Here is a 14,210-nt window from a genome sequence, read left to right as displayed (position 1 = left end):
GTCTTAGTGGAGAATGAGCCCGACTTCATTAAGAAATTCCGCAAATATTTTGAATTTATTATTGCGCTTTTATATTGCATCGAAATGAATAGACGTTGACTAAGCTGATGGAGCTTTTTGTTCCTCGACAGTGAAAGTGAATCAATGGCCGATCCTTTAAAAGGTTTCAGTATAAATAAATATTGCAATATAATATAAAATAACTTAACTTGTGAAAACATTAATTTTAGTTAGCTTTTGTCTATGCAATTCAAGGAATTTTATCAATCATTATGGAAATGTTAATTTAATCACCAAAGCGGTGATAATAAATAATTTCTAATAAGTTTATTAGCATTAATTTTAATGTTTATTGCTTGAAAAATTTTCCGAATTGTATTACAGGGAGGAACAACGGTTTCGAGCTTTATAATCTAGCCAAATAATTTTGTATGTTGCTAGCTCAAATTAAACCATCGTTTTTTAAATATTCAACATGTTCTATAACATTTTTCATAATGTGGAGACCTATTTTTACACAAAAAAAGAAAAACTAATATTAAAAAAAAATTATTTCGCCCAACGTGGGGCTCGAACCCACGACCCTGAGATTAAGAGTCTCATGCTCTACCGACTGAGCTAGCCGGGCACTTAGTCACCCATCAGCAGGTAATATCTCAAGAATACCATATAACATATAGAATTTTCCAAAAAGAGATTTATGGAAAAGTATCTATAAATACGGAAGTTATTGATGGTATTAGGGAAAATTTATAATATAAAACTGTTTTAAGATTAATGTAAGGTCTTTCCATTTTCAACTATGCTTCATATTTTTTAGCTGAGTTACTAGTCTGTATTTAAATTTGTATCTTATTTTATTAAAGATTATAAACTTGAAGGAATTAAATTTGACCCGATTAAGCGAGATTAAACTAGAGTATAGAGACAAACATAGGAAACGGCTTACGAATAAAAGAAAAATTAATTTAATGTGCTTTAAGCCATTTATTTCACTTAGAGCCACTGGCATATAAATGAGACGGAGGACGCGTCCTGCGCAGTGTCCGAGAAGGGGGCGTGGCCAAGGACGACCAATCGTGTGGCTCGGATAATACGCATTGCTCTTATCCGCCAGTCAGAGGAAAAGCCCGAAGCAGAAAGAAGCTGTGGAAGTCACTCGGCTCTTTACTTGTTGCTCGCCAAGTGAGCAGGGGAAAAGAACGTGGAAAAGCGTGAAAATTGATAATAAACGCACTTCGCACGTACATACACTCGCACGAGCATTTAAGGGCTGTGGTGGCATAGAACACTTCTAGTCACATTTATTGCCAGCTTTTATGTTATGCTTTTGATTTATGGCGCGGCTTTTACACTTAGGAAATTGTCAGAAAACCGACATTTTCGGCCAGCTATAATATCATAATCATTCACCACTGTGAATGGTATACTTTCTGGCTTAACACTAAAATTGGTACCACTCTTAAGATTAACTTTGGTTATAATCTGAGAACCATGCCAAATCTGTTAAAAGCATGACAGAGAAGACAGTTTATGATTAATTCGCACTCCTTTTTTTCGCACCATCCATCTTCTTAGTCAGATCCTTAGACATTGACCAATTGCCCGTCCATTAATTCTGCTTCTCTGAAAGCCTTTTCCTATTAAGTGTCTTTCTGGATTGCTTCTGTTCTGGCCACACACCACCCCCCGCTCATCTACTTAATTGCTTTTTTATTTGCCTGTTGCTCGGCCACAACACACAACAAATACAAGCGGATTGGATTTTGTGGCGCTTTAAGTAAATAATACAGATTTTATTATCTCCATTGAATTGTACAGATACGCGAGACAGCTTAAGTACTTAACACTCCCCGCAATTAATTGTAGATTACGTAATAATAAAAACTTAAGAACTAAGCCTAAGCGTTTTTTTTTTTTTGTTTTGTTTACAAGCAACAACGGAATTTGCCTAGCTTAAACCAAAATTGCGTAATCAATTAACATTTAACATTTCAACCAAGCGACTTATGATGTGTATAGTACAACAGAGTATTTTCGCTAGTTAACTAAGCCTACAAAATTGCACACAAGCAAACCCTATTAACTAGGACTATAACTAGGCTAATTGGCCACACTAACAAACTGCGAATGGGGGACGATTGTGTTGCGTACCACTACGCATCGTAGATCTTCAGGTTGTCAAACTCATCGAGCGTGTCCTCCGACCCAGATGCTGTCAAATCCGACAGCTCATCGAGGCACTTCTGGCGCTTGCGAACATTCCAGTGCAGTCCCTCGGCGAGGGAGTCGAACCAATCGGAGATTTGATCCTGGGAGCAAATGCTGGGCACGGGATAAATAGAGGTGGTCACCCGCAGGCTGTCGCCGTGGTTCAGCTCCTGATCATTGCGTCCGTCAAAGGACACCCGAGAGGTGTTGCGGCTATCAGGTGAAATGGATATCTGCAAAAGTAATAGGTAGCTATTAGTTCTCCGTTCTTTTTTTTTTTTTTTGGATATTTTACTATATTCATAATATTGTATGCAAGACATTAGTAGTTATGCGACCCCTTCTAAAGCATGATTCACAACTTAGCCGAAGTTCACATCTATAAGGTTGAGTCATTAAAAAACGAAAGTCTTAAAACATCATTAGATAGTGAACTTGACACTGAACATTAAAGGCATTCTATACTTTTAAACTTCTATAGCTTGAACTTCCAGAAATCAAATCTTCGTATTAAACTTTAATTTTGTTTTTTGTTATTTCTATCGGAGAAAAATCTTCTCAAAATTAAGACTCTTTTAGAGTTGTTTGTAAAAAAATTATGCCAAACTCACCTTCAGTTCCACTCCGGCAGGCACAACGATGGGCCTGAAGCTCAGTGAATGCGGGCAGATGGGCGTCACCAAAATGGCCGGCACGGAGGGATGGATCATGGATGCACCGGCTGCTGCCGCATATGCCGTGCTTCCCGTGGGCGTCGATACGATCAGGCCGTCGCCCTGCACCGAGGTTATGTACTTGCCATCCAAGAAGATATCAATGTTGCTCAGATACGGCGAGGGTCCTCGGTTGATCACCACCTCGTTGAGCACCAGGATGCTGTTGTTCGGGCAGTTGTTGTTGTTGCACCCGGATTTCCCTGTTTGTCCGTTGTTGAGCTCCACATAATTGAGCTGCCTGTGCAGGCTGGGCTTCAGGAGATTGCCACCCACAGCGGTCAGCAGCGACTCCTTGCGTCGCTCGCCCTTGCGATGGATGGAGCATCGCAGACGGCTGCGCAGCGTGAGGGCGGCATGACCCTCCAGGACATTGGTCACCTGCTCCTGGAAGTTGTCGCACTGGAAAGGCGTTAGGAAACCGAGGGAACCCAAATAGAAGGCCATCACCGGTGGCACGGACTGCTGGAAAAGCTGGGATGCATATAGCAGCGTTCCATCGCCACCCAGGCAGACGATGAAATCTATCCGATCGGTCAGGTCATCGCGGCCATCTCTGCAAAGTTCATGATAAGAGATACATTAAACTTCTTTAGCTGTGACCATTTTTATTTTGGTTATAATATGCTATGATATCTAGAATACCCGGATTTTACAAGCTTAAGCAAATTGAAATAATGGAATTTGAACTACCAATTAATCAACATCAACATCTATCTAAGGTTTTTAGATATCGGGGTTCCAGACGAATGAATATAAATCTTATGATCATCCAACTACAGTGTAGTCTGCATACCTCTTAATTCTTTAACTCAATAAAGTGAATTGATATATACTGCTTTTACTCGCTTGTTTTTTTTATAATAGAAACTTTTTTGAAGAAGTGTGAGTTCAACTTAATCTTAAACCCGTGTAATGGGTCAGATCGACTCTTAACAAGGAATATATCGAAAGCCCCAAACACATTGCGTCGATTATAAAACTTTAAATTCATTTCTCTTACATTTTTTCATGAAACAAAGTGTACGAAGCACATGTGTATTAAGGCCAAAAATAAATTAAGTTGGTATTTGTCAAAATATTTAGTTAGTTTATCAATGCCATAATGCCACAGAAATGTGTGAAAATTTTATTGCACGGGTCTAAGGTTAAAATTGTCTTAAAAACACTTGCCTAAAAGTGCCTAACTGAACTTAAACACTTAATAATGTTTAGTTATTAAAAATTACAAGTAGTTTTTTACTTGTTAAATGAGGTATTTAAAGTGTTTAGAAAAGCGTTAGGGTACTAAGACTAAAAGCTCAACCAAGTAAAATCATTAATGTTATAATTCACGCCACTCACTTGAAGGTCACCAACTTTTCGCGCAGCGCCAGGAAACGCGCCCTAACTCCGGCGTAGTCGTCGTGCACCTGCCGGAACTTGGAGCTCTCCTGCTCCAGCTTGACGTCATCCCGCAGCAGCTTGTCCTCGAGGACGGCGGACTCCACCCAGACGACCATGCGCTTCTCCTGCACCAGCCACTCCACCAGCTGGACGAAGGGCAGCAGGACCTGGGAGTCCTTCTTCTTGATCACCAGAACGGTGAGTGGTGGCTTGTACCAGGTCAAACGCTGGCTGGCCGGATCCTGAATCTGCATCACCATGGCAGAGTTCTTCATAATGCGACCGCATGGTCCGAATTGCTGGAACGGCGACGGGGCATTCAGACTCCTAGTGCGCCTGCAAAGTGAAAGTGAAAAAGAAAATCGGGTTATAAAAGATATTCCCAGGGGATGAATTCCACCAAAAATACACCTCAAAATACGTGGGTGGGGCGCCACTGGGGTCACCTGTTGCTCTTCGACCTCGGAAACCTGGCGCTGCAAGGCCGGCGCTAGTTTCAACTTTTGGTGCTGCATGGCGCTTAGTTCTTTACTGTTTCGAATGGTCGATCACGCCCTTATTATAGCCTTCTTAGTTAGCACTAAGCACAAAAACTTGTTGGAATTTTCGATGCGAGCGCGACTGCTCCTCGCTCGAAGGTTACAAAATCACTGACAGGCCAATTTGGTGTTCGAAAACACAAAATAAAGGTATGTGTATATAACGAATTTATATTTTTGTTTTCATTACAACAACACGTAGCAGCGCAAATAAACTTGTTGAATCTGCGGTCCAAACAAACAGGAATTGCACATGCTAACACACAGAGAGAGAGAGAGAGAGATAGAGAGGAAGAGTGGAAAAGATGGCCAAGAGAGCGGAAATGTGCGAGAGCGCTGCTGCTGTTGAACTCTGTGTGTGTAACTGTGTGAGTGCGGGGGTGCTGAGCATAAGCATCGCATCGCATCGCAAGTTAACGGCTTTGATTGATGTGCTAATATGCGATGACTCAGCACAAAGAGACGCAAAGAGAGCGGAGAGCATAAATGAGCCGTAGGATAGACTAGGCAGAACCAGAACTAGACCACTGAACCATGAACACCATAGATATAGAACAGTGGGATATTTAAGCAGCTTTCAATCCAAAAGAGGAAATATAAATAACCAGAAACAGGTACAGGTAAAGGTAAAGGTACAGCCAGGTATTCCAAAAATTTTTTTAATTTAATAAGTCTAATTAAATGTCCTATATTAAAAAGTCTTTTAACAAATTTCTTTCATTAATCAAATAAATTCAGAACAATTTGATTCAAAAGAAAATTGTCAATTTTGAAAGAGGGAGCCTAAATTAAATTGTTCCCTCGTTTTTATGGCAAGCTCATTGTTTACTTTGATCCCAAATCATATATAATTTTGCAATTAAAACACAATTAACACGAGCTGAAAATCTTTAATGCCTATGCTATTTTCTTAACAAAAAAAATGAGGAGTCCTGACACAAACTGCCTAAAATATCCTACACAGTTTTTGGAAATAAAAATGATATCAAAAGTATATTATATATCATAATAAAATTAAATTTAATAACTTAAATGAAAATCCCCTTAAGTTGTTTATTACACTTTCGCCTTCACTTTCTATATATCCAAAAAATAATTTCAATTCGTTGTGATTACTTTATTTATTTAATCAAACTCAGAGATAGTCCCATTGTCTGACTCACTTAAAGACAAGGCACAATGACAAAAACTTGGGCGAAAGGAAATTACGTTAAGATGACGCATATGTTCTGATGCAGGAAGATGTGTTGACATAAGGTGATCTTGTTTCCCCATTGACTTAATCATGATAATGACTTCAAAGGAAATTCGGATTCATTCATTCACTTACGCGACATTTTCACAGTGAACGCCCGCTAAACGCACATGCTCGATCGCTACTAGAAACAGACTAAACTGAAAGTTCGATGAAAAAACCAAATGACTTAAGTAGCACTTAATTTGCTAGATAGATATGCATGAGACGTCAGCATGACACTGCTTTAAAGTACCTTACATTATTGACTTTCTGTAAAACCTAAAGTCCAAATCATTTTTAATTTACCGCGGGCTTTAATGAGGGGCCTACTATATAATCGATTTACTGTTTACACAAGCCATGCAAATGCGGTTAAAGCCGCATGACCTGCACACCTTTGGATTTCGGCACTGCGAATTGGTCACGGGCGACTGTCACTCCGATATCGTTCCGATTCGAATACATTTCAATACATTTACCTGTTGCTTTTGGTTTATGGCCGGCGCCAAGCACAAACTGGCACCGATTTCAAACCCAACTGGCATCTCAAGTTCTTCCAAACAAACCGTAAAAAATAGTAGCTAGTGAAGCAAAAACCTATACATAAATTAGCAGACGGCGCCATCGTAGTACCAATAACCGAGGTGTTAACAAACTCGTTTTTTAAGTGGCCAAAAAATGAAAAAGAAAACACGCCACGAACGCTGAACTATGCAGAAAGGTCAAGGACTTTTTGCCTGGTATAAGTGAGCTGAGAAAACGATTTTAGAGCTGAGTACAGGCTACTAAAAATGATTTATTGAAAAATAGGTCTGCTCAGTCATGCTGATAGGGGAATATCAGTTGTGAAATTGATACTAAGTTCGTTGTACATATATAATTAGCCGATTTGATCTGTGTAAACAAAACGCGCCTAAATGCACACCACACTTCTCACACCTGATAAGCACCAACGACATGGTAAACACTTGATTACAAAACGGCATTCCTTATCGAAGCATGCCGCGTACTAATGTTCGACGACCTGTTAACTTTCATACAACCCCACTGAGGGAAAAATACGTCAGTTGAAATTAAGTATTTGTTCTAGAGATATGTTGTTTCTTTGTTTTTAATAATTGGCTGGTTTTTGAGAACTTTTTATTGAAGCTGTTCGTGGAGAACTCAACGTCTGAATAAATAAATTTAACTTTAAATTTGAAAGCCATTTTATGCCAATACTTAAAAAAGTATTGTTAATGACTTAGAAACGTAATTGTTTTGACCTCTATCATTATTTGCAGCTAATTATATTTAATAAAATTCAAATTAGTTTGAAATAGTTATATATGCATACATCCATTTTTAGTTCTAAAAAAATGATTATTTTAATTTTGATGTTAAATCGAATCAAATTAAAAGTTGGAAGTCAGTAAACTTGTTTAGAGATTGTCTGATCCAGTTCAAAATTCACATATTTTTTATTGCCCTTTCGTGGAAATGTTTTTATTCGGCTGAAATATTTTTGCAGTGTGTTATGTTTGTTTTCTTTAACTTATCAGGTTTTCACCCGATTTAGGTCGCTGCGAATCGGTTTGGTTTAGTTGGGATTACTTACGGCCAAGTGCCGCTTCGCGTGCGTCTTGTCGTGGAATCGAAATAGCCGTCTTCAGGTTCCTCTTCGGATTTGGCCAGATGGTGCTCCTGACTACTGGCCAAACATTCACTAGCCACGGTCTGATCATTTTCCTTCGTGCTGGCTATACTGGCCTTGTTCTGCATAATTCTCTGGCGCTTCAGCGAGGCATTGTGGCGGATGAGGAGATCATTGTACTGGTTCTGTTGGTGGCCAGTGCCACTCCAGGCCAACTTATAGCTAAAGCGCTCCTCCAGACGGTACTGGTGTAGGGTGGCCAAGTCAATGTCCGACAGGCACGTCATATTCAAGTCTTTTAATCACTAAATATCACTTAAAAATTCACAGGAGATTCGTATACCGTTAAAACATTTTTCCACTGAAAATGGGTTGGGAAATTTTAGCTGACATTTCGCTTGGCGTTTCTTGGATGATCATGAAATCCCACACCCTTGAGGCGACCCTGATTCGCCCAAATTGTAAATAACATTAACCTTGCTCCCCTTTGCTAGAGGTGCTAACAACGTTAACAATTTCGGTAACAAAAGAATGCAATACATTTCTGCGGGGTATAAAAAGGTAACTGCTTTGGCGCGTGGTAAAAGTTGATAAACAAAAACGATCAGTTTTGGGTTTTCGTATATGAACCGGTTTGTGTTTCTGTTGAAATTTGTGCAAAATAAATTTGTGATTAGCCATCGAATAGTTTGTTTTGTTCGCTTTTTTCTGTCCAACCTAACGGACCAGAAACGTAGTTCCGGCTTTGACGCAAGAGCCATCAAAAACGAGAGAGATGCGATTGGCTAGAAAGGAGCGGGACAAGGCCCAATATGCGTCATTAGCCAGCTTCCGTCGGCGGGGGGTTGGCGTCGTTGGACTTGGCCAACTTTTATCGCCTGCTTAGCCATATAACGATGTCAAGTATAAATCAATTGGCAAGAAATCCGCTCGCAAAGCCGCTCGAAACGTACTAAACAACCACAGTTAGCTTTATAACGAGAAAGATAATTAAATCTTTTTTTTTTTGTTCGTGATTGCTTTACGTTGGTCAACAACCTTTTAATAAGGCAAACACGAAAAATCCAAAAACGTCCACTTAGACCACAATTAAACCGTCCTCTCTGCAACCCACTTGGGCATAACAGTATCGCCAGCCATTAATCTAGAAGTCGTGACCTGTGTGTGTAATGAGCTTGAAGATCTCAATCATTTCGGTTTCTTTCCGAAAGTGCCCCATCAACAGTTCAATAACAGAGGTCGCTTCAAGATTCTGTTAAGTGGCTGATAAGATGGGGAACTTAACAGGAAGGGGAAGTATCTGTAGAGGTCTTCGTAAAGTGTGTGGTTTGAAGAAGTCAAAAAACAAACAAGAACTGAAATGTCTTGCTTATTTACCATTAAAGATTAAATTATTTAGCTATGTTCCGAGAATACCCAATTGTTCCTAACAATCTATTTAAAATGTAAGCTTTAGAACAATTGAACAAAAAATTGTACTGCAACCATATTTTTAGAGGCGTATTTGCTTTACTACAACCGCTCAAAGACTTTTATCAGAAAATAATCGGATTTGGCATTCGTTACATTTGAGTGATCACTTCCATTTGGAATTCTAATTTAATATATCGCATAACAAGAATTAGCGAACAATATAATCTATAGTCTCCACCGATCGCGTGATCCCAAGTCTTCCCACTCTTCTATTTTTAACGACACAAGGAAGCAAAAAGGTAAGTACAAGTCATTGAAAATGTTTCTGTAAAACAAACAAAGGAAGGCACCAACCACCACCCTCTCGTAATCGCCAGTTACATCCGTAGTAATCGGACTATGACAATAGACGGGTACATAAAGCGAATTATAAGTGACTTGTGCCACAAAGAAAATTGAAATAAATAAGCGACTGGCACAAATTAATTAATCATTAAACGGACGAGCCAAACAGCGAAATGCGCACTGGCAGCAACTAAGTTTCGTAATTGTCATTCAATGGATCGGAAACTGGGCAAGGGAACAGCAACCACGGTTTAGTGGAACTGCCAGGCCACAACGTGCATACAAGTCAGCGAACACATGCGATAATTTAATTCAAGTGACGCCTTTCGTCAACCATTCGCAGGTTCTAAAGGTGCAACTGCAGGTATTACAGTTGAACGTCTATAGTACATGCCAAACCTTTGTTTGTTATTAAATTCTACCTCTATGAGAAACGTAGTTGCTCTTTGCATTTCGCTTTCAATTTAAATAGGTAAAACAAAGCTGGGTTTAGTTTATTCGACGATATAGGTCAGCGCTAAAATTATACTTTTATTTGTGTGAATCCATTGTGGGTTCATAGATAACAAAACTGGTTCAATATTGATACTCTAAGCGAGTCTTTGAAAATGGTAGTGAAACTGGGCTTAAAGATTCTGGGAATGATTAAGTTATGAATGTATTTGTGCAAATATTTACCACTGAAGTTATATTCAGTGGACCACAGTTAATGAAGATCAACTGTCGTTTTACAAATTCGTGTAAGTGCATGTTTCCGAGTTAACGAAGTTTAAGTTGCATAAGAAAAAAAAAACCCTTAAATAGAGTTACGAAATTTCTAGGAAGCAAGGGAAAGTCATAAAATAGTTGATATTTTCTAATTAAACAAAAGTTTGTCAAGACGAAGTTTTAATTGGCTTTTAATGTTTATCGAAATTAAGGGGATAAATCTCTATTTTCAATTATTAGGGAAAACTTAATATATTTTGAGTTAAATTTAGTAGATAAGCTTCTTTAAATCTTAAGTTCAACTGTAATTGCATAATCTAAACCCACAATAGATTGACGGATTGATAGCCAGGTGGCTGACTAAAGAAGGAAATCGAAAGTGGGCTGGGGCCCAGACCCCAGAAATGCCAAGTCATGTCTGCGCTAGAAAAAGTAACCAGTGGCTGGCTGGCAACAAAGTACTCTAATTACACGTTATATAATCTGTTTTATTTTCTTTTTAGCACAAGCGCGAACCAAGGCGAAGCTTCCAGCGTCGGCGGCTTTAAACTGACCAGCGATCGGCGACAGGTAAACGACCGACTCGAAACGAAAACCGCTCGAAGATCGGTGACGGTACAGGTATGGAAACAGCGCGAACACGACCGTGTTGCCCGGTGAACATGAGATAACTGAGTTGGTCCGCCAAAATGGTGATTAAACTGAACGATTTCTATGCGCGATTTCGATTCGAAAATAAAAGTACACGAGCCGAGCGCTTGTAAACAATGAACGGCGAGGCGATCGTTTTGGCGGTGTTTTGCCGGACATCGCTGGTAATAAACAGCTGAGCGGAGCGCAGCCACGCGTCGCGATCGAAGAGAAATATAAACAGGCAACAAGTGTTCACTGCTCACTGCACACTCACTGTTACTGTTATGTAAATGTTATGAGCGGCCAGTGACTCTTAAATTGGTAATAATGAATTCAACAAAATTATGATTGGTAAAAGGCATCTGCCTAATCACCAAGTTGAGCTCTGAGATCCATAAATCAATTTATAGCGCCATAAGAAAAATCTTAGGTGCTTTGGACTATATGTTTTTTGACATTATTTATCATTTAACAGCGTCTTAAAAGACAGTTTTACAGGCTTTGCAAACTCTGCAAATTCATACTGTTCGACTGGTAAGTAAAATTGTTTAATTAGCTCTGAGATCCATAAATCAATTTATAGCGCCATAAGAAAAATCTTAGGTGCTTTGGACTATGTAACATCATATTTTTTTTTTGAAAATTTTTATAAATCATTTTACAGGCTTTGCAAACTCATACTGTTCAACTGGTAAATAATAATGTTTAACGAATGCAATTTAGTGAAGGAAATCGATTTTTTTCGACGGACATCTGGAACATGTCACACATTTGTCACACATGTGAACAGAAGTTAAATTTCGTTAGAAAACTACAAACTACAACAACATGTGTGGGCTACTTGAGAGCTAGGCATTTTCCGGCCAGCCCTAAGTTATTGCCATTTATATTATAAGTGCTACATTTCCCTTATTGTTTTACACAACAGTGTGCTTGCGGTTTTTATATAAACAGCATTTGAATGTTGGTTTAAAATAAATACTTTAAGATTTGAAATACGTAGGTGTTTTTTAATTGCCAGATTTTGTTAAATTGCCTTATTCAGGTGGTGATCCAGCAAAAATTAAAATTATTTTATATTTAGGCGCTACAAAACAAAGGTAATAAACTTTGTTGATTGTTTTTTTGTTTTTCTAACAATTCCAAAAAGCTTAATGAATGTTTTAAGAAATTTTCTAAGGTATTGCACCTAGAAGTGGGCGTTAATACTATACATTTAAATGCTTTGCGTTTTTGATAAACAGGATTTTTTTTTAAACTGAAACCATCATAAATTTAATTCTGTTCAAATTATTTGGTTTAAATTTTAGCCAAGTATTTTTTTAAAAAACTTCTCTTTTAATTTACGGTCCTTTTTAATGCCTTTTTAAATAGGATGTTTCTGTGAAAGGATCATTAGATTAATATTTCCCTCCATTATTGTATTCAATTTAAATTAATGTTTCTACAAGTTTTAATGACTAATAACAATTTAATACCTAAAGTGTTTGTGTTTGATTTAATTACTGATAATATCAATAAGCTTAGAAATGTAATATTCATAGTGCGTCATATTTGTTTGACAAAATTGATATGAGAATTAGCTGCGCAAAACCAAATGAGTTTGACACAATTTAAAAATTTAAATGTTTACGCTGAATCATTTGAATGAGGTATCCCGTTAGAGAGATCCGTTCCCGCCCTCCCGAAAAATACTGAGATCTAGTTGAGAACCGGAAACAGTTTCTGGTGGCACCACTGGTGCCGCCCACTTACCACCACCATCGCATCTGGAGGTCGTCGCTGGCAGTGCCGTTATTTATGCCAGGACCCGGGGCCGAGGATGCTGCTGCGCTGCCCTGCCTTCCACTGTTCACGTGGAGCAGCTGATTGTCGTGGTCGTCGTAGTAGGATCCATTGGAGGAGGAGCCCACGGAGGTACCGGTGGCCTTCGGAACCGTTTGAGCGGGCGAGGGTTTGGATTTGGGTTTGGGGGTGGGTGTGTTTTGGGCCGGGATGTTGTTGTAGGAGGACGTCATTGTGTTGGTCACTTGTAAACGCGCGCGTGTGTGTGTGTTTGTGTCTGCGCACCTGTATGTGCGCGGGTGTAAGTGTTGTTGCTGTGTAGTGTGTTGGCCTCAGGTTGACCCACTAACGCGATGCACCTGACAACGACTGCAACTCCCAATTGGCAACTTCCCGGTTTAAGGCTAGTGCCGACTAGCTGCTTATTTTCGATCTCGAGAACGCGACTCCCAATTGGTTCATTTTATTTGTTTTTTTCTTGCACCATTTCACGTCAGTGTGGCCGTTGTCCGCGGGCTGGAAAATACTGCCGTTACCAATCGGCAAAATGAGAAAAATGGCTGCTATGCGGTCACACTAAGGCGCGAAAGTTCAAAACTTTAGTTTCGTCGGCGGAAACTAACAACTTTTGATGACCAAATGAACATAAATATATATTAATATAAATAAAAAATGCTTATAAAGTACAGAAGGTCCAGAAAGTGTTCAATTCCGAGAAAGGCAATAAAATCACTTTTTTGGTGTAGACAAACGTGATAAAAATCACTTTCGTTGTATTGAAAACTAACAAGACCTTCCATAATTTGTACATAAGTATTATCATTAATACAAAAATTGAACAAGACCTTCTATAATTTGTACATAAGTATTATCATTAATAGAAAAATTGCCTTGGCGTTGCCAGACTTGTCGCTTACTCCCGTCAAAAAGCTACTTGCTAAAACACCCAGCTCTTAGGCGCGGTAACATTTTTAAAATTACAAAACTTGTCTAGTTCAAGGACATTCTACACATCACTCACCGAAACTGAGTTCGCTTTTCCAGCAAACTAATGGGCAGCGGTTTTCTCAGCGGTGCTGGCGAGCTGCCAGGCGTTGAGCCCTCTCCATCGACAATTTCCTGCGCTCGCTGCATATCTACGGGATTCATTTCAAATGTTCACTTCCCAACGCAATTAAGCACAATTAAATCACAACCGCACGCTGGCAACGTTCGTCGTCAACTACGGCGCGACTTTATGCATTTCGCACAACCAGATAGGCACGCACCGCACACCTGGCGCACGCACACGCAAAAAACGGCGCACACCTTGAATTCGGCGGCAAAAAAGGCAAAAACACACGGCAACAACACGATCGAGCGAACAAACAATGGCACAAGATTTTAGCCGTGTAATGCACATAGCTTGTACGCCTGAGGGCGCAAATGGCTGGCAAACATACAGCTTCGGCTAAAAGCTACACTTTCGATTCGCACCCAAATCGATGAAAACTAACTTTTTTGACAGGCCCAAGTGCGTGGCAGCAACGCTAGCCCAATCGAATCCAATCCAATTCAATCCTATCCGATCCAAAGACAGCCGCGAGGTGAACAACAACATGCAACAA

General features: G+C 39.4%; 1 protein-coding gene and 1 non-coding gene across 9 annotated transcripts; both read right to left on the bottom strand.

Moving 5' to 3' along the window:
* Positions 1-555: 555 nt before the first annotated feature.
* On the bottom strand, positions 556-628 carry Trnak-cuu (transfer RNA lysine (anticodon CUU)). The gene has a single exon. It is a non-coding gene; the product is annotated as a tRNA-Lys (tRNA).
* Positions 629-1,764: 1,136 nt separating this feature from the next.
* Positions 1,765-13,801, bottom strand: LOC128255629 (NAD kinase). Of its 8 annotated transcripts, none has more exons than XM_052985338.1 (5): positions 10,740-10,877; positions 7,684-8,080; positions 4,269-4,646; positions 2,823-3,480; positions 1,765-2,444 (listed from the first exon to the last, which is right to left on the bottom strand). In XM_052985338.1, exons 2-5 carry the CDS (start codon positions 8,004-8,006, stop codon positions 2,157-2,159), a joined length of 1,647 nt encoding a protein of 548 aa, XP_052841298.1. In that variant the 5' UTR covers positions 8,007-8,080; positions 10,740-10,877; the 3' UTR covers positions 1,765-2,156. The 8 variants fall into 8 exon arrangements, with proteins under 8 accessions (XP_052841298.1, XP_052841297.1, XP_052841299.1 ...); XM_052985337.1 differs by having other exon boundaries at positions 10,657-10,841; XM_052985339.1 differs by having other exon boundaries at positions 7,684-8,034; positions 10,657-10,841.
* Positions 13,802-14,210: the final 409 nt, after the last annotated feature.

The sequence above is a fragment of the Drosophila gunungcola genome (genome assembly GCF_025200985.1).
Source record: "Drosophila gunungcola strain Sukarami chromosome 2R unlocalized genomic scaffold, Dgunungcola_SK_2 000011F, whole genome shotgun sequence".
Classification (NCBI taxonomy): Eukaryota; Metazoa; Arthropoda; class Insecta; order Diptera; family Drosophilidae; genus Drosophila; species Drosophila gunungcola.
The sequence above is the reverse complement of the archived record's forward strand: the minus strand, read 5'-3'. Positions and strand labels throughout refer to the sequence as shown.

What these genes read in the sequence shown, in the direction of transcription:
- LOC128255629 (XM_052985338.1), bottom strand. Translation starts at nt 8,006, where the DNA reads ATGACGTGCCTGTCGGACATTGACTTGGCCACCCTACACCAGTACCGT. An exon ending in GAAAAGTTGGTGACCTTCAA is followed by an intron (nt 3,481 to 4,268) that starts GTGAGTGGCGTG and finishes TGAACTTTGCAG; the next exon opens with AGATGGCCGCGATGACCTGA. An exon ending in CTGCCGGAGTGGAACTGAAG is followed by an intron (nt 2,445 to 2,822) that starts GTGAGTTTGGCA and finishes TTACTTTTGCAG; the next exon opens with ATATCCATTTCACCTGATAG.